This window comes from Halichoeres trimaculatus, unplaced genomic scaffold, assembly GCF_033239565.1.
Source record: "Halichoeres trimaculatus isolate MK-OKI-2021-1 unplaced genomic scaffold, fHalTri1.1 fHalTri1_scaffold_15, whole genome shotgun sequence".
NCBI classification, from domain to species: Eukaryota; Metazoa; Chordata; class Actinopteri; order Labriformes; family Labridae; genus Halichoeres; species Halichoeres trimaculatus.
Genome location: NW_027437193.1, coordinates 9,573,678 through 9,596,482, shown reverse-complemented (window position 1 = coordinate 9,596,482; position 22,805 = coordinate 9,573,678). Strand labels below are relative to the sequence as shown.

Below are 22,805 nucleotides of genomic sequence, written 5' to 3'. Positions count from 1 at the left end.
CAGAGGCTATGAGAAACTCAGAGAGAATTTGAGTGGAGCCGGGTGACAAAAATAATAATTATTTTTCCTTTTGAGAGTCTAATCTCTTCTTGGTTTTCTCTCCAGATGTATTTTACAACCCTCCCAAAAAATATACAGGAACAGCAGCTGTCAGTCATTGTTAAACGTGACGTAAAGCCTCGCTTTTAACCTCTTATAACTAATGAAAACAAAACTTTTCGGAGAAAAGAGGTCTTGAATACAAGGCAAACAAATAATATCTTCAAATCACCACAATGATGTGAGATGTGAGAAACATTTTTATGAGGTACATTGATTTTTTAAAGTTTGACCACAGCCCATGTGGAATGACAGGGGAGATGGATTTTTTGACCAATACTGCAGCCAGCCACCAGAGGGAGCAGTTTTTGTGGCGACCACACTAGCAAGATGATGTCCATTTTTTTACAGTCTATGTGTCCACATGTCAGTTTAATTTGAAGTTAAATTACAACACAGTGTTTTAGAACAAAAGTTAACAAGAATGCTTGTTTCTTTATTCGTATGCATGATTAGTGGCACAGGTGAGTTGACTTACAGGCAGGTGAGATGTCACTTTCTGCTTGGAAACTTACAGAGTGACCAGAACGGACATCGAAAATGGTTTATTTTGTTTTCTGTGAGATGACTGTTTACAGGAGATGAAGACTTTTCTCTCTCTCCGATGAGTGACAGAAACAATAATGTTGGTAAAATGTGTGCAATATTCAGACATTTTCAGCACTTTTCCTTGCTGACAGAAAACCATTTTGTTTCAGAACTATTTTCAGATGCATCACATGCGTGTTCCTCCACCTACAGCCCACTGATCAGCTGCTCAGGTCTGACAGCTTCCAGAGAGACAAAATACACAAACAAACCAAAGAGGAATGGCTCTGGCGGTGATGATTTCATGCTGTTTTGTGTCACCACAGGAGGACCTTCGCCTCCACTCCACACTGGTCACCCTGGCTCAATGATATGTCTGCACTGTCATCACAAAGTCATCACAGAATACACCTCTGATTCAGCTAATTCCTGTCAGAAGTATCAGTACATGTTTGTTTAAGCCTTTTCAAGGGATTTGTTAACAAGACAGATTCGGCGGAAAAAAAACAGCCGACCCTATCCTTTCATAGGTTACAGATTACTGTAATCCAGTTACATGTCACCTGCTGTTTTCTCACTGAGCATATGACCTTGCACACATGAGGAAGCTTGCATGCCATAAGGCTTGAGTTATGCAAAGCTTTTCAGCTCTAAAAGTCTTAAGTGAACGCTCTTAGAGAGTATAACTCGGTTAAACGACTTCAAACTCTGAAATGTGATGCAATTGTGGGCACTCCTGGGCCGTGCTGATCGAATAGATGGGGATATAATAGAATGTGGAGCACAAATTCCTTTCTGGTCTAATAGAAAGCTCCTGCCGCCGGGCGTCAAGGAAACACAGTATAGAATTTGATTCGGTAAGTTTTCTTTTGAACCTGACAGGATGTGACCGCGCAGAGAAGTATGTGTGTGTCATGGAACCGGGTGCAGCGTTCGTTGAGTTTGATTGGGGAGGGCAGCTGGGGAGGAGGAGGAGAAGGAGGAGGAGGAAGAATCAGAGTGGTTGCGTTCTGTCGGAGGAAAGGTGTCGTTGCAGTGATTGGGTTTTGACTGACAGCTGCGGGGGCAACCTGTATCTGATTTGATTGGACACCGGCTCATCCGAAAGCGGCGGTGCACATAACCGAGCATGCTCTTTCTATCTTGCACACACACAGACACACTTCCCTTCTCTTGTTTGCTCTCCCTGTCTCTGTCTTAGTCATTCGCTGCTTGTCACCAAATCTTTCTGTCTCCTCACCGCCCACGCTTCCCTTCGCTTCCCTCCACCTCTCCCTCTCCTGCCGTTTTGTTGTCTTTCCCTCTCCACCTCTCTTTCCCTTGTCATTTTTTGCTCCTCTTCTTTTTCTATACCCTCTCTTTCTATTTTACATACAACCTCAGCTCCTCAGCAGATGCTTTCATCTGCAGCCTCTCCCTGTGCTATGAGTTAAGTACATTTTTAGAACAGGAGGCCCTCTGGGAGCTGAACCCTGAACCCTTGTGCTGTCAGGGCCACTTTAACTACACAGAACCTTTCATTTAGACAAAAGTGTTTCTCATACAGAGTCTACATCATTTAATGGATGCTTTCATCCACTGAGTCTAATTGTATCACAAATAAATAGATTTCTAGCTGAGGTGGTCCCCGCTGGAGTTGAACCTGTGACCTCAGCACACTGTTCACACCTCGCTTTTCTCCCATCAACACTTTCGCCTCCCTCGCCGCCTGTAAACGCACTCACATGCAATGACAGTCACCTCCTCCTACCCCGCCCCTCTATCTGTCCAGCTGCCAATCAAATTAAGCCGCTAGTCTTATTCCGAGTGACTCCTGTGATGAGCTGACGAGGGGGGAAGGGAGGAGGAGAGGCGGGAGGGAAAAGGTGTGAGGAGAGATAGAGGAGAGTTTCAGGAGGAGGGCAAGAAGCTGTTGTGACAAGACAGAGAGGAGCGAATGAGGCGTGAGTGACACAGAGATACCTGAAGATGGAGAGAAGGAGGAAGAGGGGGGAGGAGAGGAGAGTGGATCGATAGCGCTGGTTGGCTGGAGGTTCATCTATAATGCAGAGAGGCCTGGGTAGGAGGGTGTGTGTGTGTGCGCACACACTCTGTCAGTGAACACCTGTAAGCTTGTACAAGCAGGTGTTTCAGTAACAGTACCAATGTGTGTGTGTGTGTGTGTGTGTGTGTGATGTTCAAACAAGTCTCTGTTTGCAAGAAGAGGTGTCAAAAACTGAACATGTCAAACATGTGACTGCTTTCAAGCGTGTGAACGTGCGTGTGTGAAGTGCTAGTGTAGCACATGCAGTCTGCAGGTGTAATGGTGCATGTTTGCGTGTGTATGTGTGTGATTGAAGGTTTTTCTTTGTGTGACTGTGTGCCTGCCATGTAATCTGACACCTTTATATTTAATCAATGCGTGTGTTTGTGTGTGTGTGTCTGTGTGTGTGTGTCTGTGTGTATGCTCTGATTGAAGCAGCAGCCAAACTGTTTATTGGAGTTCATCAGTTCATCAGTTCATGCCTCAGTCAGAAAAAAACAGACTCAGTTTCCATGTCAAGGACTGCATCGATTTCTATAAAACAAAACACACTCGCCATCGTTTCAAGTCTGACTAACAGCTTGAGACGTGAGAATCGTTTCTGAAGACGATGTCCATGAGTGGATTTTCAGCAGCACTTATAAGAGATTTGTTATGAGGGAATCTTTTCCAGAGATTAGTAATTGCTAAAACATCATGAAATGATTGCCAATCTGGGACTGTGTTACGGCTGATCACTTTCATCTCATTTTCTCTCCAAAGAGAGAGCCACAGGCAGCTAACATGCTTGTGCTGGATACTTGAAACTCCTGCTTCACAGTCCATGGACACATGTGGTGTTCATTTGAATCATAGACTGTATAATATTTAGACATAGGCTGCGGGAAGTCACGCATTTGTTTCTGATACAGGGTGTTGAAATCATCGTCGACAGGAGCCACATTGATAATGCTGAACTAAACCGAGCTTGCCACAGTTTGGATGAGTCAAGGAGGTGGGTCTTAGGCCTCTTTACAGACATCTACAGGGTGACCGCCTGTCAGTCAAGTCAGCCATGCCTTTAAGTAGCTAAATGTAACTAAATGCAATGTAAAATAAATGCAACTACTGCTTCAAAAATGCACCCTCTGAAAAAGACTTTGCAGAATGGGCAATTTCTTCAGCCACAATCAGAGGTGTCAAGTAATGAAGTAAAAATACTTTGTTACCTTACTGAAGTGAAAATTTGGGTACCTTTACTTTACTTGATTTACTTAATTTTTTTCAGATGACTTTTTACTTCTACTCCTTATATCTTCAGGCAAACATCTGTACTTTCTACTCTGCACATTTTTGAAAATAGCCTCGCTACTCCTGTTTCATTCCGGCTGGTCATCTTTTAAAAAGACACACACAAAAAAAAAGTAAAAAACCTATCCTGAAATCGCGCCATCATTTAGCACGTGACACAAATCACGCCACACTTTAGCAAGGACATAACAGACCTATGTACCATAGTATAAAGATGTCCATGTCAGAGACTCAGGAGGGGAGTGAACTAAATGAACTATAGGCCCCTGTGACACAGCCTCAGCTTTTGACCTTCATGGCATCCCCCCCTTTAAGTTACTTTTACTTTTATACTTAAAGTAGTTTTGAAACCAGTACTTCTACTTGAGCAAAAAGCATGAGTTGATACTTCAACTTCTACAAAAGTCTTTTTAAACTCTAGTATCCATACTTCTACTCAAGTAAAGCTAGCTTTCAATGCCTCTAACACATCCTGCTACGATTACAGTTTGCATTTTAAATCTTGCACTATTTGTTGCTTTTCTTGACCACTCACTTTGGCATACTTAGCTCCATGTTTGGCGTCAAAATGCCAAGTTGGCCTTCCCATCTTTCTTGAAACAGCCTTCCATCTGCATCATCTTTTCTCTTCCTGGAAATTTTGAGATCACTGTTTTATTTCTCAATTCCACTAGCTCGTAAAATGACACTGATGTGAAAACATTGCGTTCTAGTGGTGGGAAGCTGTCACTTCACAGGTAACATAATTGGTAGGTATTGTGGGAAATGTAGTTTATGGTCAATGCACCCTTTTGACTTATCTATGACAAGACAATCAGAACTTTTAAGCTCTCACGGGCCACATGAATGGTGTGGCGGGCCACATTTGGCCCACGGGCCTTAAATTTGACACATGTGCCTTACATTGTGTGTCGTAGAGAAACAAGCTTTTCAGAGCCTTTCTAGCGACTTGCCATGCACAAAAATTGCAACTCTTGAGAGCTGAATCTAACCCGATTGGAGTTGGCTCCCAACTTTTTCTGTTTTCCTTCGTGAAAACACATCAATATGACCAACACCAATCAATGAAGTAGCTGTTGTTGTTTCTTCAAAAAAGTTTGATTAAGAGTGCCTATGTTTGTAACAGAGCAAATTGACAGGATGAGGCAATTATGAGGCTTCTTATAAAAAAAAACACAAGGGGTTCATCAATACATAAATTAATAATATTTGCCAGGTTTGGCTGAAATATGAGACCACAAATAATGACAAATTAGGAGCCGTTTGGAAGCCAAAAGAACCGTCTCTCTGCAAAGAGCTGAACTCCCCATCACTAAGCCATACCTGTGTTTTGCACCAGGTTGTAAATATGTTAATTAATGCTGTAAAAACTGACCATTTTGGCTTGGTGTGTATGTGTTTTTAGTTTTTTCTGCAGCCAATGTCCAGCAGAATCTCAAAGAACTGCAGTTTTTAGCACTTCTGCATGAGATTCATTTCTCAAGGCAGACTACTGCTGCTTGTTTTAATATACAGCCTAATGTTTGCACACACATGACCTTACCACTCCTGAAAAAGTCAGTGAGAGCTATTGGGGCCATCCCAGTCAAAAAGATCTTAATCTGTGGACACCCCTGGCATACACCAACAGACTGCAGGCTGGTTTTTCAGATGAATCATCATTCCTCAAAGACTGCTGGGTGAATTCTCATTTTAAAAGTTTTCTTGAGTCTCTCCTCTTCCCTGTAATTTTTCACTGTCTGATTATTTTGTAATTCAGCCTCTTGTCTTCCAGCACCCCACCAGTATAATGCGGAATTAAGTTTTTGTTATGCAGCAAAATGTAGCAGATTTCGTTCAGTGACTCAGTGAACTTGAGCGCTGACAGGATGATATTTGATGAAGCTATTGATACTGTTTGCTGACTGCAAAGCCTGTGCGTTGCCTCTTCACTTTACACCCCAGAGAGGCATCACAAGCAGTACGTACTTAAACGTTGGAGTGTCCACCTGCAATACCCCTAAATGCTAGCTGACAGATGAAACCTTGGTGGCTGAATCTGAGCATGCGATGCTGGAGTTGGAGCAGATAAATCTTTAGCAGCATACTGAAGTTATTACAGAGAGGAAAAGAGAGGAGACATCGGAAGGAGGTGGAAAGTACAGCTGCAGTGCAGTAATCAGTGTAGGCAGTGATACAGGAAATGAAGTTAATGCAGGAAACCAGATGCTACACAGCTGACCAATCACAGGGCTCTCAGTCTGTGTTGCTACGTGAACCCAGGAGTATTAACAAAGATGAATTATGCAAATTAGAATTAGTTTTGACCATCTTGATCATTTCACTGTGCTGTTTGTCCACCTTCTCTTTAGCACTTTGTGAATTTGTTTGAAAAAAGTGAAATATGAAAAAAGCTTACTATCATGAATATATAAACTGTGATTAATTAGTGCTGGTGTGTGTACAGTGAATAAATCATATGTTTGTTTTTGTCTTACTCAGGGTTGCCGTTGCCCAAACACTGAAGATGAAACTTCTCTCCCTCTCTGGGTAAATCGCTTTCAGGCACGATCATCACGTTAGGGGAGTCTGAGTGAGGAAGAAAAACACACACACACACAGAAACACACACAAACAGAGACACACAGAGAGTAACGTTATATAACACAGAACTCATACCTGAGCAGACACGGACAGAGCACCAATAGTCTCATTCATCCCTGTCTCCATCTACTCCCATCTACATCCTGTAGGCGTCTCCCTCTCTCTGCCTCCCACAATGACATAACCCCCTTACACAACTACATCACTCTTCTCTCAGTGCTGCAGTACCAATAAGTCGCCCACGGGTGGCAGCACAGGAACAGACTCAGATTCATTTCTAGTTTCATTTCAGATGATAACCTGCTCTTTTTATCCACACTGACTCCAGTCTGGGTGAGTGCATGAGGAGAGGAAGGTGAAATTCCTGTGTGCTCATTATTCCAGGTAGCTAATGTGAAATTATTGGGGCAGAGATCAAACTGTACACGTGCCTTTACTGCACGATAAAAGAGGAATGAGACACTGAGCAGTTTGAGGTTACTTTGCATGTATATTCCTGTCCTCTATTTTTTTCCCCAGCATCCCCTGCACCCTCTCCCCACTTGTACCCCATTTCCCACGGGACTCACACAACACCCGCAGAACGTGCTCGCTCCTCTTGTCCCCCGGGGCCAGAGAGGGATGGTCGACAGCGCAGGTGATGAGGGCGTTGTCATCGCTGCGGCTCACCTCCAGGGTGAGCTCACTGCTCACGTTGTATGTGGGATCACCTGCAACGGGCTCCACCACATCTGGGCGTCCTGAGGGTGGACATGGACGGGAAGAGAAGAGAGGGGGGTTAGGAAGAAGGTGTCTGCATCTTAAGCAAGGATACAAAAGCCCACGCCACACACACGCTGAGGCTCTGAAACAAGCTCTTTGAGTGTAATTAGGATGTGCTGCTTTCATGTCGTAGCATTGTACACAACTGCAATGACCCTCATTTGTTCCCATTAAATGAAAAATGCCTTCTCTGTGCGGTTACCTTGCACCTCAGGGTGTTTTGTTCTGCTATCTATCACTATATGCCACAAACACTGTTGGTCTAACTGTGCATTTCCACACAGCAGAATCACCCTCTCTCTGGTTCACGGAGGGATAATTTTTCTGCTGACTCATTCTGTGATGTAAACAAATGTTTCATCCAATAGAAAGAGTTTCCAGGATGACCCTAAACTTTACATGTCATGATATCTGCAGGACTATCTTTAGCTTCAAGGTAGCTCAGATTAGCTGCATCAAATCGGTCCTCTCACTTTCTGAGTGTCTAGAATGACCACTCAGTCAGAGGAGGAATAGAAACAGATTCAATGCAAAGATTTTTGGCAGTGTTTTTTTTTTTTTTTAACTGCAATTGATAGCTCTAGTGAAGTTAACTTGTGAAAAATTGCTTATGATTCCTCCACATTTATCCCTTAAATGTACCTCAAAGGGATACTTTTCAAGTTTCTAAAACTCTTATCAACATGTGACAAACATGCTTAATGCTTGCTCTTTTAGTTTTAATTAAATTGTTTGCTTTGAAAAAGCTTGGTATCACTATTTTGGATCATGCAGTTTGTCAGCTCATCTGATTTCATGCACTGTAAAAATGAAAACTTAAAATTGTTGGCCTGAAAATGACTTTTTAGTGTAGTAAACAAAATTGTTAAGTAGTTTTGCTAACTACTCCAAAGTATTCATATCCAGTACCTGTATTACGTTTGTGGTGTAAAGTTGGTTTCAATCTAAGTGCGGCTCCAATTTACTGTTAACATTACAGGTTAACGCCGCTTTAATATCTTAGCTTACTTATTAAGGCACAGTCATTAGCGATATGCTAGCAGCCTTGAGCATCAGCTAGCTACCTTGCAGTTAAATGAAAATTTAAAGTTTTTATACATATGAAAGTTACATGAAGTTCTGAACAAGTACAATAAGTTGGCAAAACTTTTACATTTCAGAGGTCTTAGTATGTAGAACTCAAAACTTAATGTTACATTACATATAGATAATTTTTTGCAACAGAAATGATTTGGTTCATATGTTAAATTTTTAGTAGGCCTCAAAACATAAAAATTCGATTAACCTTTTTTTTTTCAGTTTTACAGTGTTTTATTTAATAAGGTAGATTGTTGTTCTTCTTTTGTTGGTAAATCAAGACTTCAGAAATAACTTTTATTCAAAGTAAATTTCTCGCAAAAGTAAATTTTCCTTTTTCTGGCCCCACCAGAACAAGTCCTAATGCAACCCCATGTCGACATGTTTCGATAGCATGCTGCTCTTGGGGACTTCCTCGTCAGATGACTTGTTCTTTAATTTAGGGGATTTTTTGGGACTACAAGGTTTGGATGAGAGGAGACTAATGACTTTAACACAGCAGCAGTAGTAGACATAATGTTTGCAACCCGAAGACAGATGAAAATGTTGCATTTATCCAAACTGTCCTCCTCTTCAGATAACCTCACATGCATCTAACCTCTAGAATGAATCTCTGTGCAGTTTAATTCACATTAGCTAGGAACTGAACTGTATCCAAACATTGTATAAGAAAATCAATGCCTGTTCATGCATTTGTGATTAAACAGACATGGATCTACTCAAGGTTAACAACCTACTCCAGGTTATCAACCTTGAGTAGATCCATGTTTTTTAAGTTTTGAAAAATGTAGAATGAAGTCCTTCACAGAACAATATTTCTGTTTCTAAACCCAAAGGAAATTTGCTGCTATTTTCCCTCCATAACACCACTACTGCGCCGGTTTCTAATCAAAGGGTCAGAATCACAGAATGTGTGCATTAATTAAAATTAAAAACACCACTCTGGTGTGAAAAGGAATTTGTGGTATTGATTTATTATTTTGACAGCCCTGGCTTTTTGTTTTCAGTAATGAAGCTTAGATTCCAGACTCTTGCTGACCTCACCTTCATACATGTAAAGACTTATTGTGCTTTTTTGTTCATCAAACACTGCTTTTTCTCCTGAGAAAGATAAGTAATCTGAAGTACTTCCTTTGAAAAAGCTAACCCTCAGATAACAAGGTTCTGGATTTGAATGACAACTTTTCTTACAAAATAGTTATTTCACTCAATAGTGCTCTGAGTACGCCTGTCTCGACTTTTCACTTCCTGCTAAACTCCAGACTGTTTCAATCTTAAATTCAGCCACATCGTCCTCATCATTCAGAGGCGAAGGTAAAGAAAAATCCACTCTCATGAAATCCTCACAGCTGGGTATATCAGTGCTGCATGTTGGCAGCTCTGAATGGCAGTGAGAGCTAGGTGAAAACCCAGAAGCTTTCTCAAATGTAACACAAGTAACTGCACACAGCACGCCTGCTCATGTTTACTAACCAGGCCAGGCTGTGATGTTTCATGCTGAAGGACACCAAAGAGACCAGGCAGGCAAAAGATCTGATGCTGATGCTGCGTCCAGCTTTCTCTGGACTCACTGTTGCTTAGGAGACAGCTTGAATTTCACATGATGTAATGCAAGAGAGAGGATGGAGAGGCAACTTTACCCACAAACAGAGCTTAATCTTTGCAAATACAAAGAATCTACAGCATCTTAACTGCAATCTGTTGCAGCCGTATACTGTTATTTGAAGTGATAAAACAGGTCTGCTCTACGCTTTATGTTAAGTTGTGAAATGCACTCTCTCCTATTTGCTGCTGTTTCCTTTTTGTTGTTTTTATTTTACATTTCAAGCAGCAGCCGCAGCTGTCTGTGCAGACAAAAGGGGGAAGAAGAAGAAGAAGAATGAAGCAGGTGCATGGTGTGTTAGTGTGTGCTTGCTTGCAGCAGTAAGACAAAGTATAAAAACATAAACAGTGCACACTGTCATCCCCAGATCACACTCTATTGTGAGAGAAAAAAAAGGGAACATCAAACTGGGTGGTCAGAGCGTGAAAGTGGCTGGTGAATCTTGGAAAGTGGACCGGAACCTTATCACTTTCTCCAGCAAGGACTCACACACACGCACACACACATGCTTACACACACAAGCACAGGTACATGTAGGTCAAGCTCATGAATAACATATACACAGAGGAGACAGAGATAGAGGCAGGGGAGCAGATTGGAAAACACACTTTTTTCTCTTTCTCTCACACACAAATATCATACTCCCTCCTTCTCCTCCTCCTACCTCCTCCTCCTCTTCCTCCCTCCTCATCCTCCCCCTCCAGAGAACTCTTCAAATACCACTGAATCTAATGACATCTCTCCTTTTATTACCATAACCAGTCCTCTGACCCGCAGAGAAAATTAGTTTACTTTCCAGGTGCATTTCAATAATCCCACGCCACTCAGAGGAGTCTTTTCGTCACTGTCTGCCTCCTCTTGCTATCTCCCTTCCTCTCTCTCTTCCCTTTTTCTCCATCAGCACACAAATACAGACAGTATACAGCCTTTATTAAAGACCATGGGTCCCAAACACCAGGCCAGGGAATGGAGAAATGCTGTTTGTTTACTCACCAACTCCTGTGTACCTCATGCATTTGAGCTTTAATAAGTTTTCAGACCCAAAGGGTCGTAGAAGTGACTCGACGGCGTTCATTAAGGGGGAAAAATAAGACGCAGTCAGTTTAAAGGGCTCTCTTTTCTTCCCAGGATAGCAGTGATGCACAATTATTCATAATTCACATTTCCTCAGTTTATTATTAGATAATCAGGGAAGATTTGCATGTCAGCTGCTGCGAGCAAAGCAACAAGCAAATCGCTCAGGATGGCAGCAACAGGTTCTGTTGCTCTTAAAGGGCCAGTCTACCCAAATTGTTGATAGAAACAAATAAAAGCCTCTGAGCCCTGTGGATTATTTCTGAATTCATCCAAGGTTTGAAATCTCTCTGTCTACACCAATACACATTTGAGCGCGATGATGTTTCACACAGAATTATAGATGAATTTAAAAATACTCGACAGCACCATCTCACTCCAGAAACAGGGTCATCAATACTCCATATAATCCACAGAGCCGGCTGCACAGAGAACAGTATTCCTCTGAAAGAAACTTTGTTCTAATGGAAGCTGTGTGTCCCTGCTTTTCCTGGATTATTCTCAGTAAACCAGAATACTGTTTCTGGAAACAGTGGGTGCTGTTGAATTTTTAAAAATGTTACTTTCACTGCCGTGAGTCAGAAAAAAGATGATGGTAGTCTATTCTACATCACTCTGACAGGATAGGGGCAGAAATCTCTGCAACAGCTCCAAAGTTTGACCAACAAAATGAAAAGTATGTGAAGGGCTACAACCTGGATTTAATACAAAAATCTTATTTGCAGATTGGTTTTGAAACAAAAGCTCTATTTCAATTTTAGTTTAATCATTTAATCAACAACTTGCAAGTTGTGAGTTATTTTAAAGCCCTCTTTTGTGGAAACATGGAGTTAGCTTACACAGGACAAATACTATGATGATGACATTACCAGTCTTATCTGCTGCAGTCTCAATGCAGTGATTTCAAGATGACAAAACGTCTTTAGTATCTTTTACCAGACTCTTCTGAATACTAGACCCTCATTGGTCCAAATCTCACAACATTAATCAGTGACTCTCTAAGAAAAAGCAGTGCCAGGGACACGAAAAGGAGTTCCTGCACATTTCACCTGTGCCTGTCGCTACTATGACAAAAAATGTTAGTTTCAATCTCCGACTGGTCTCAAGAGTAAGGAAATAACAGTTATTTCTTCACAAGTGTGAGAGAAGCCTGAGAAGCTACTGGAGCCCTCCAAGAAAAGTGAGGCAACGTCTCGTCCTGCAATCCAGACACCACAAGCAGAACTGGTGAGCTTCTGATCTCCACAAAGTCACCAAACAAACAATGAGAACAGTATATCAATATACATATTTTTGCAGAAAAAAATGTTAAATGTTCAGTTTAATGTGAATTTGAACAAATTAGCTGGTAGCCCTGCTCACCCTGTCAGAATTGTTAAGTGCATAACCCCCTGCTCAGAATACATTGGTGATGTTATTACTACTACTTTCTAAAGCACTTTTTAAATACAAGCCATGAATTCTTCCCAGTAAACCAGCCATCTCTCACATATTTTCATTCTCATTTACAAAAGCCTGCAGGGAAATATGACAACAGACCAGTTTTGGTTCTGCAGCAACAGGGGGTTATCACCTGACCCCATCATGGGGTTTTTAGTGTCTTTGAGCTCAATGTTTTGGTTTTCAGCCTGCATAACCTCTCTGTTCTGTTTCTCTATTAGTGTTACTACCTGTTCCCGGGGGCAAAACCCACCGCACTGTCATTCATCAAGCTGACATTAACATGACTCCAAATTAACTATCATGCTGCTACTTATCAGCTGGATTCGTACATAAGGAGATGAATGATAATGCACCATGTTCACATATATCCACTTTATAAGGCAATAAAATGTAAATGTTGCTCGAAGCTTGTTTCTGCTGCTCCCGAGAGGGTGAAAAAATCAATTAGTGCAGGTTTTATTAATGTGCATTAAAAAAAAAAAAAGTTAGACGCTTGGTATAATGAAAAGATTAGTCCTCTGTGTGCAGAGGTAAAATAAAAGGTGTAAAAAGTGGAGGTGGATCATTGTTAAAAAGAAGCAGAACACATCTGTTAACATAAATTAAACCCCGGTGTAGCTGCGATAATTTATGGGTGGATCCTCGCCTGTTATAAAGGGATAAGTGCGTTAAATTAACCAAAATCTCCTTAAAAAATTTAAATTAAATAAGAAAAGGCAAGAAAATTCAAAATTGTAAACCAACAGGTTGGGTTATTTTATTAGAATGTCGATTCATTGATTACATTTTTTTAGCAACAGTTCAAAAGTTTTAAAACCACTCACCAAGATATCCAGCAAATATAAAAACATATCATTTCATCAAAGTCATCATTTTAATGACTTTTAAATCATTAAAATAAATATCAATATTCAATTAGTAGAAGTGTATGTGCAGCATTCTTCCCCTTTAATATTTTAGCTCCACTATGCTCTCGACTCCTGCTGAAATTTTAATAAGAAGCCTGCACGTTTTTTTTTTTTTTATTTAAAGTCCAATTTTTCAAATAAAAAGGTGTGCAACTGGAACAACCTTGAGACTAACTCCCCCCCAGGTGGTGATGGGACGCAGGCGAGGTTCCGGTGCTGCTGATGCTTCAAACCTCTAGTGTACAATCCGCCATAAAAATCATATTAGGAGAATCAAACAACTGGATGCAGCAATTACTGCAGCCCGCTTGGTGGGGCCTTCAAGGCTGGAGGAGCGTGCTCGTGAACATAGGTTCTGCATTAGAGCTGGCACAATTAGTCAATTAATCGATTAGATGATGGAACCGAAATCATTTAGTCTGCTAATGAGATGTAAAATGTTGGTTTTATATTCCAGGGAATGACTCTGCCAGTGGGAGGAGATGGCTTGGTGTGTTTTTAATGCAAATTTGACTGAGTGACACTCATTGCGGAAGGAAATTCTTGACACCTATTGATCTGCGAGTGGGATGATTCATCCTTATTAACATTTTTTAAATGGAGAAATGATCCTTATGCAGTGATTACTTATAATAGAATAATAACAGTGGAACTTTCTGCTTTCTTTGCCAAGTTCACAGCATTTTATTTGTAACGATTTCTTTAATCAATGTGTCATTTCCAGACATTTATTGTGTAAAAATCATTAGCTTTGATCCATCTCTGAAAAGCGGGTATTTGCAGCCTCTTTGTGTTTCACATTGTTGTGAGGACGAGAAGTCAAACTGAAGACCTTTAGAATGTGACATTTACTGCTTCGGGTTTTCAGACACTTAAATGGATACAATGGGTAAATAAAGTTGTCACTTTTGTCTGAGTAAACTGTAACAGAGAAGTTTCACAGTATCTTTAGCTAAAAAAAAAATAATCAAAAATAAAAGGATTTCATACCGGAGCAAGAAATTGTCAGCTGCAGCACATCAGCAGATCTCAATCTGCTTAAACATGAGGAAAAAAGCCCCGTCAGACCGCGTGGTGGGAACGCAGAGTAAATGAGTGAGTAAAACTCATTATTATTCAACAACTTCGCCAAGTGAACAAGCAGCTTAACCCCCGGCTACTCCAGTGAAGCCGCTCAGCCGTCAGAAGTAGAAGACCGCACTTCTACTTGGCATGAGTGAGGTGTGAAATATGAGTGACTGTGAATGGACAGTCAAATGTGAGTGAAAACAGCCGTGCACGCTCAGCGAAAAGCCCTGTGTGCTGTGATAAGAGGAAGATTTTAAAATAATCGAAAACGGTCATCAGGTTTCAGCTTTAAACGGATCAGGGTGTGTGAGGGGGCATTCATAGAAGGTCAGTTCATTGATGAAGAGATTGAATCAGACCTAACGCTGAATACCCAGGTGGGTGTAACTGCAGATCATTCTGGGGTTTTGTCTATGTCTCTGTTAAATAGACCTATTTCTAACAGTAAAGGTCATTCAAACTGATAACATTTACATATTCTTTGCTTTTCATCTGCACAGATACTAACGCTGTGTCATTAACTTCACTCCATTTATTCCACAGTGAAAGTCATGATGAACTTAACAAGTAGCACTTTGTATTACACTGGAAATGCTGCTTTCAAAATACACTGCAAAGCTATCAATTTCAGACACACAGTGAAACGAAATAAGACGCATCAACTTTGCTATAAAATTAGGCCACTGCAGAAGTACTGAGAGCTGCAGTTCCTCAAGTGACCACTAGAGGCTGCCTCCAAAAGTCAAGGGAATTCCCATCAATGCACATGTTAAAATGCCTGTTTCATACAGCAGGGATACACATGTGAAGAGTGTGGTCAGAAAAACTCAATTCTCTTTTTCTTTACACTAATTGATGGATTTTTTTGAAGAAATTAATAGTATGATATATGACTAACTGGCCATAATGAAAGCCTTTTACACAGTGCCCTACTGTAAAGCCCTGTTTTCACCAAGCAGTCTGGTTTGGATCAGTACATTTTGGTGTGGGTTGGATCAATTAAACCTGATCCTATTTGCGGTTCCAGCACCAACCGTGCACCCACATGGTAGGTGGAGTGCCGATAGCTGCGTCAGTTACATAATAGCATGACGCCATGACAGTGCGACACAGAGTACCCCGCTAACTAATGTAACAAAGAAGAAAAACGCAGCTCAGTAAACAAAGGGCAAAGTTGAAAGACATCCCTCAACTTGTCTTCTTTGTGACTGGCATATGGCTCTTGGTTACAAAGCGCAATCAAGCTTTTCTGAGAAGGCTGTGTGCCACCAAGACAATTCCCTAACAGTTCTTTTGACCAATCATCAGTCTGTGGTGTTGTTGCTCCACCTTCTGGGGTTGATTGATTTAGTCTGGCACCCCAACAGAAGGGTCTCAAAAAGTGGGATGGTTTGTCTTGGCTATTTGGAGTTCTGTCAGTGGAAACACCAAAAAATGCGTGCTGTACCAAGAACTGAACCGCTTGGTGGAACAAGGCTTAAGACACTTCACCCCAACTGACTTGACTGGCACAGAGCGGTAACTTTGATTAATCAATCTATCTTTATTTATATAGCACTAAAACATAACAAACATTATCTGAGGATGCTTTCCAAAAACATTAACAGGTCTAAAAGTTTTAATTTATCAACAAAACCCAACATCAAGACAAGAAAAAAAGTCTTATCTCATCTTAACCCACCACGAGTACAGCACTTTGCAGCATTTAGCAAGTTACAACGGCAAGGAAAAACTTCCCTTTAACGAGAAGAAGCCTTGGGTAGAACCTCAGGCTACAGGAAATGAAGCTGAAGCAGAAATACTAAAAAATACTGCAGTTTGTAGAGTGTCCACTTGAGGATGGCTCTGGAAGAACCAAAATTCACACACCAATTATAAAAAGACGATTTTTAACAAAAGAAAAAAAAAAACATGCTTACAGCCTGGTGCATAATATGAGTCAAGTCTGAACAGCTGATAGGTGATGTTTTTCACAGCTCATCTCATTGGCAAATGGGCAACACCACTCCAACTAAAGCAAGGTTGAGTTAATCATTTTCAATATGACTCCAACAACAATAGGCCTCAAAACTCAGTATCAGAAACAGATGGGTGATGTCATAGAGACCACATCTTTTTATCATACAGTCTATGAGCCTGCCTTAACTCCGCTTCTTGCTACATAAACTGAAAGTTAGGCTGAGTCAGCATTTTTTGGCTGCAAGTGCCAACTCTGTCCTTCAAAATCCTGCCTCATAAACCGAAAAGTGACGCCACTGAGACAACATCCATGTTTCAAACAAACAGCAGCCAAGGTAACTCTACTAGAGCCCATATCGCCATATCTGTTTTTACAGCAGAACTGAACTCCCTGGTACAAAATGTCCTTTTGCAAGACACTTAACCCCAAGCTGTCCCTGATGACTGTATGCTCGATTTGAGAATGGGATTAGTTAATACTGATGGGAGCTTTGCATAGCATCCTCTGCAATCAGTGTATGAATGTGGTGTTAATGTGATGTAGAAAAGCACTTTGAGTGGTCGGAGGACTGGAGAAGGAGTTATGTGAATACAGTCCATTCTTGCTTTACTCTTTCATATTAAATGTTGATACTGTTAATTGATAAACCTACGGATAGAGAAATATTGCCGGTAACTGATTCAGGAATACTATCAATGGATACTATCAATGAAAAGTGTCCAGCCTTCACTTGCTGTAGAAAAAATAAATTTGATGTTTCACTTTTTTTCATTCCTCTATCACTGCAGAATCTTCCCTCTGTGACAAAATAACCGATTCAACAAGGATGTTCTTCTAAGCTTTGGGAAACAGTGACAGTCATGACTTGAATGTATTCCATCCTTAAACAAAAAAACAAAAACACAACAAATCCAGGCTATGTGAAATCTGTTTATTCTGTTAACACTTCATTTTCAAATCTTCTTAGGCTCACATTTCGCCCTCAACATTTTTATTGCTCAAAGCTACTTTGTGTGTGGCGTTATTAAAGCTGAAAAAAGGCAGGTGTTATATAATATGCATAATTATACAGAAGTCTCTGAGGCAGCACTATGCAAAAAAGGAAACTTCTACTTCTTTGAGCAAATGATGCAGATTCTGTACTTTGACTGAGGTGTTAAATTTCATGAAGGACTTTTACTTGTGAGGGGTCATTTTTGCATCGCGTTGCTGCTATTTTTAGTATCTGAACACTGGTTTCTGTCTCATTCTACCTCTCGTCTTTCTGGCTCCTGTCTTACATTATGTTGCTCCATATGGACACACGCCCATGTACCCTTCACCACCCGCCCCTCGTCCTGCATTATGACAATTTGGGACGGTATTCAGCTGGTATGGCCTTAACTGCCACCATAAATCCCCATTATCCCCAATCCAATACATCGATGTCACTAAATGATCCATAGCCCTTTCACACAGTACAACTAATACAGTCTTCAAAGCTCTTAGCCTTTCATTCTTCTCAATTACCACTCCCTTTCCCGCACTCCTCCATCTCCCCTCCTCTCCCCCCTCTCCTCTCTCTATCTAAATCCTCTTTCCGGATTTCTCTCTCCATTTCGTCAGCCTCTCCTCTCTCCTGTTGCGCTCACCCGTCCCCCTCTCCTTCAAAACTGGTCCCCCTTTCTCTTCATCCTCTGCCCCCAGTCTGTGCTCCCATTCAGCCGCAAAGCCGCCTCACTTCTTCTTCTTCTTCGTCGTCTGTGGTTTTCTTAATTCCCTGTCTGCTCTCTTTTCCTCCTCCAGTCTCTCACTTCTATCAAATTTCTGAAACTTCTATAACTCTGTATCTTTGCAGTCTCCATCTATTTTCATGCACCCTGACACACACACACACACACACACACGCACACACACACACTCCTGCTCATTCACTCTCACCCTCTGTTCTCTGTTTTCTCCGCAGACCCTCACTGTCACTTCCTTGATACAAGGCGCCCCTCATATTCTCTTTCTCACACACACACACACAAACACACACACATGCACGCACACACACACTTTCTTTGCGTCTGCGTCGCCCTCATTCCCGTCTTTCTCTCTCTGTCCTTCTTTGCTTTTACTGTCACTGAGGCTGTCAGAGAAGCAGTGGCGAGCAGCAGTGTATCCAAAACACACACACACACACATGCCCAGACTACAACTGCATGACTGAGAAGCTGTAATAATAGCACGCTGACCTGTGGTGCTCTTCTGCTATCAAGCCGGAGATGAGCGCTGTGTGACAGAGTGTGTGTTTGATTATCATCTGTCCATTACCAGTGTTTGTGTGCTGAAGCGACGGGCTGTTTGTGTGGAAGAGAGAGTGGCGTTCCAGCGATGACTGATTGGTGTTGTCTGGAGTCAGGACGGCTGGGCGAGGCCCCGAACACACCATCATTCACATCCAGTTGATCTCCGTCAAATCTCTCTCTGTCTGTCTCTATTTTTCTCTGTTCTCCTATTTTTTTTCAAAGGGTCGGTTCATCCAAATTAAACAAAACAGAACCAATGGTCCCTGTTAATTTGGATTCAACCCGTAGCAAACAAGGCCATTTATTCAGCAGAACCCTGGATTACATTCAATTAGGATGTTTTATGATGATGTAATTTGAAGCTGATATATTCCGTGATTTATTTGCACTGTATTGGCAAAAAAACATTGTTTTTGTGCAAAAACGGTGATTCAAGAAGCATTGTTTCTTTGAAAGTTGTTGTGAAAATGGACGATTAGCATGCAAATGAGTGCTGATGAGGATTTATATCAAACATATAAAGTTTGAAGGCAGTTTGAACCCTTTGATGACTTTGTCTTTAATGACAAGACAATGAAACTCAGTGAGCTGAGCAGCCATGCCGTTCAGGGACTGATCACGATCTTCAGAAATTTTAATCCTCAGGCTCTTTTTTGTTTGACAACCAAGTTTTAAATCTCTGGATCGTACACCCAATGCAAGCAGCAACTTCCAGCATACTTAATCTCCATGTACTTTAAAATATCTGAACAGTTTATTGCTGCATTAAGCAAAGGATTATGGGAAAACTTACAATCACTACTGTAAATCTACATGCCCAGGGAAGCTTTCAATAGTTATGATACATGATTTTGTGTTGGGCACTACAGAGCCATTTTCCCATAACCACTCCCAAAACCTAAGAAGAACTTGTGTTTTCCACGCCGAGTTCATTTACACCAAATTCTGAGACTGGATGAGAATCCTAAGCCCCACAAAAACAACTCTGATGTGTTGGGGTCAATGAATTGCCACGGCAAGAGTTACACAATGACTAATGTGCTTTAATATTAAGCACAGAGAAAGTCTTAGGAGCTTGTTGATGAGATGTGAGCATGGGGAAGCTTAAAAAAACATGTGGGGTTATTTGTAGGAACTCACTGCTGGGTGGATTATTCTGGGTCAGAGCAGTTGAAACTCATTCATCCCCAGCTGAACAGCTGCTTGGGTTACTTTGACCCAACTGTTACTTCACTGGTTTCATGCTTGTCTCAAGTTAATCTTTTTGGATCTTTCTCTCATGGACAGATGTTTGAACCATTCATGCTGGACAGGCTAAAAACTCTGGGCCAATGTGATGGTTTTACCTGAATTAATACAATTATTTATATTAAAACTAGCTAGCACACCACTGCTATAACCTTAGCTTACAACACTTCTGTATCTGCAGCCATTTAAATTTCCCATTTATCTTGGGTAATTTTCCATCTCTTTTTCCTCATCTAGCTTTATATTGCTTAAAGGACATTTTTGATTATTTTGAAGAAATAGCAAGTTGGTTAGCTAGTTAGCAAGTCTCTTTACCATTTGCCCACCTGCTCTGGGTTATGGCTCTAGCTCAAGGGTCTTCAACCTGTGGCTCTGGAGCCTCAGGCAGCTCTTTGACTCCTTTGCAGTGGCCCTTTGTAGCTTCAAAAATATTACTGACATAGAGTTTTTTTTTTTTTTTTCTTACAGAAGGTATTGATGATTAAAGGGGTTAACACTGATTAAAAAAACAATTAAAAAAATATGACATTTTTGCAAATTTTTTAAAGTTCAAATTGTCTTTTTAGTTTTTTGCAATTTTTTGAAATCTCTTTTTTTTGCATAATTGTTGAAATTTTAGAACTAGTGCAAATTTAATTTGTTTTTGCAAATATTTTGAAAACTAAGAAAAAAACTAAGTCAATACATGTACAATTTCATTATTTAAAAAAAAAAATTCTGGTGTAGATAATTATTAACTAGATATTAAGTATCCATTTTATATACTTTTTTGTCTCTATTGTGAAGATAAAGTAGATTTTGTGGCTCCTGAATGACTTCAATCCAGGTGAGCTGAGGAAAAACGGCTCCTGTGAAAGTAAAGGTTGCAGACCCCTGCTCTAGCTGTTCCCTTCTTCTCTTTGATTTTCTTTTTTGATTCACAATAGCTCCTGCTCAACTGTATTTTTTTATAGTACATAAGACAACTTGTATGCTTAACAAGTTTAAAATATTTCCATTGAACCAAATATACAAATTCCAACAACTGGAAGAAAACGTTTTATTTTGTTCAAATTCCAATAAAAACAAACAAAAAAAAAGCCTTTTCAATAATTATCTCATGAAAAGAAAAGCTAAATAACTTAGACATTAAAAATGTTCACTAACACGTTTGCCTCAGTGGCAACAAGCATGACTTGATTTAAAATATATCACATTTGCATGGGACTTTGTACGGTGAGCAGGTGGCTGTGCCAATCATAACCATGACAGGGTGAGCAGGACCTGGACTCACATTTAGAGCAGCTTTGTAAGTGAACTACAATTTTTACAATTTACAATTTATAGAAAAGTGGTATAGAAAATGAATGAATGAATGAATGAATAAATGAATGAATGAATGAATGAATGAATGAATGAATGAATGAATGAATGAATGAATGAACAATTTTACTTAGCAGATGCTTTTGTCCAAAGGGATGTACAACACTAAGAAGTTGGGGGGTTAGCAACCCTCCAGTTACAAAACAAAGTCCCTGGACTGAGCTAAACTGCTGCCCATAGTTTTTGCGACAACAGAAGTGAAATATTGGGTCTCATTTCAGTAGATTCAACAGACCAGGTTGTTTCTGGCATTGATCCTTAGGAATAGTATCTGTTTTCATAGATTGTTGACCAATCAGAGCTGAGTACTAACACAGCTGTGTGATAATAACACATGCATCATTATCACTCATTAATGTGCTACACACCAATCTATCTCTCACACCTCAAAGCCCATTCCCTCCATCTTGCCACATAAAGGGCACTCTCCTCTCCGAGTGGCGCTGAATGAATTGGCACCTGATGTAAATCATGAAGTGCAGCCAAGTCCAACATAAACATATCTCCTTGGCAAAGAACTATTTCTTCAGCAGAGATAGTTCCTGTGAAATCTCCCCACACTGAGCGAGGTTATCCTGAGCGATCAAAACATTGTTTCTGGGGAGACGTACTGCAGCAGAATTTTTTAAATGAAACCTTTCAATGTTGTGTGCTGCACAAACAAAATTGCATTCACCTCCATTATATTGTATCGTCGGCACAAATCTCAAGAGTATAACAGCGTGGCTGGATGCTATAACAGGTAAGAGGAAAAAGACATCTTTTCGTGTTCTGGGTGAGCTGACCCTTTAAACAAAAATCTGATCACTTTAAAAAGCAACAATCTCCAGACTCCTCTTCCCCTCTGTCTCCTGTTCTCAGCTTTTCAGCAACAAAAAGACCAGATAATTTGTCCTCAGGCAGCCAGCTTTCCTATTCCTCTCCCATCTCTTTGTAGCTTCAGTCCATTCTTTCGATTCATTTCAATCCATAATTATAGCAAACACCAACACTGCCGAGGCGTCAGGACAAGCGACAGGCATTTTTGCATTACAAAGCCTGAGTGTAGCATTTCCACATCAATAAATATCTATCACATTATATCATCGTATCATATTAGTGTAATTGCAGAAGAAAAGGCCTCTGACCATGATCTAGCAGTTTGTGGTCTTAAGATTTAGCGGGACATCTGGAAAGCTTTACAAACAGATAGAGGGTGCTGTTCTGCCTGTGCAAACAGAGCTTAAAGGGTATAAGAGTTTGTGGTGATGGCAGATGGTGGAGGGAGCAAAAGGGCGACAGAAACAACACTTCCGACATGTTTGTTCTGCTCGGTAAAGCAAAACAGAAAACCTTTGACTGATGAGGTAAACAAAAATGAGAAAAGGCAGGGTGGGGTGGGGGGTGGGGGGTTACAGGAAACACAGGCGTGATTTGAAGAAAGGCTACCACTGCCAATACCAGTGGTGTGAGTCAGAGGCTGTCGATCGTTTCCTTGATTTTTAGTTTATCTGTAAGAAGAAAG

At 40.7% G+C, this 22,805-nt stretch overlaps 1 protein-coding gene across 3 annotated transcripts in view; it reads right to left on the bottom strand.

Annotated features, from left to right (window-relative positions):
* cadm3 (cell adhesion molecule 3) overlaps positions 1-22,805 on the bottom strand; it is a 134,460-nt gene that overhangs the window by 17,745 nt on the left and 93,910 nt on the right. For all 3 annotated transcript variants that reach the window (XM_074688710.1, XM_074688708.1, XM_074688707.1), the window contains exons 6-7: positions 7,093-7,263; positions 6,418-6,508 (exon numbers count right to left, since the gene is read on the bottom strand). In XM_074688710.1, the coding sequence (XP_074544811.1) occupies positions 6,418-6,508; positions 7,093-7,263 (262 nt within the window). The remainder of the gene's footprint in view (positions 1-6,417; positions 6,509-7,092; positions 7,264-22,805) is intronic.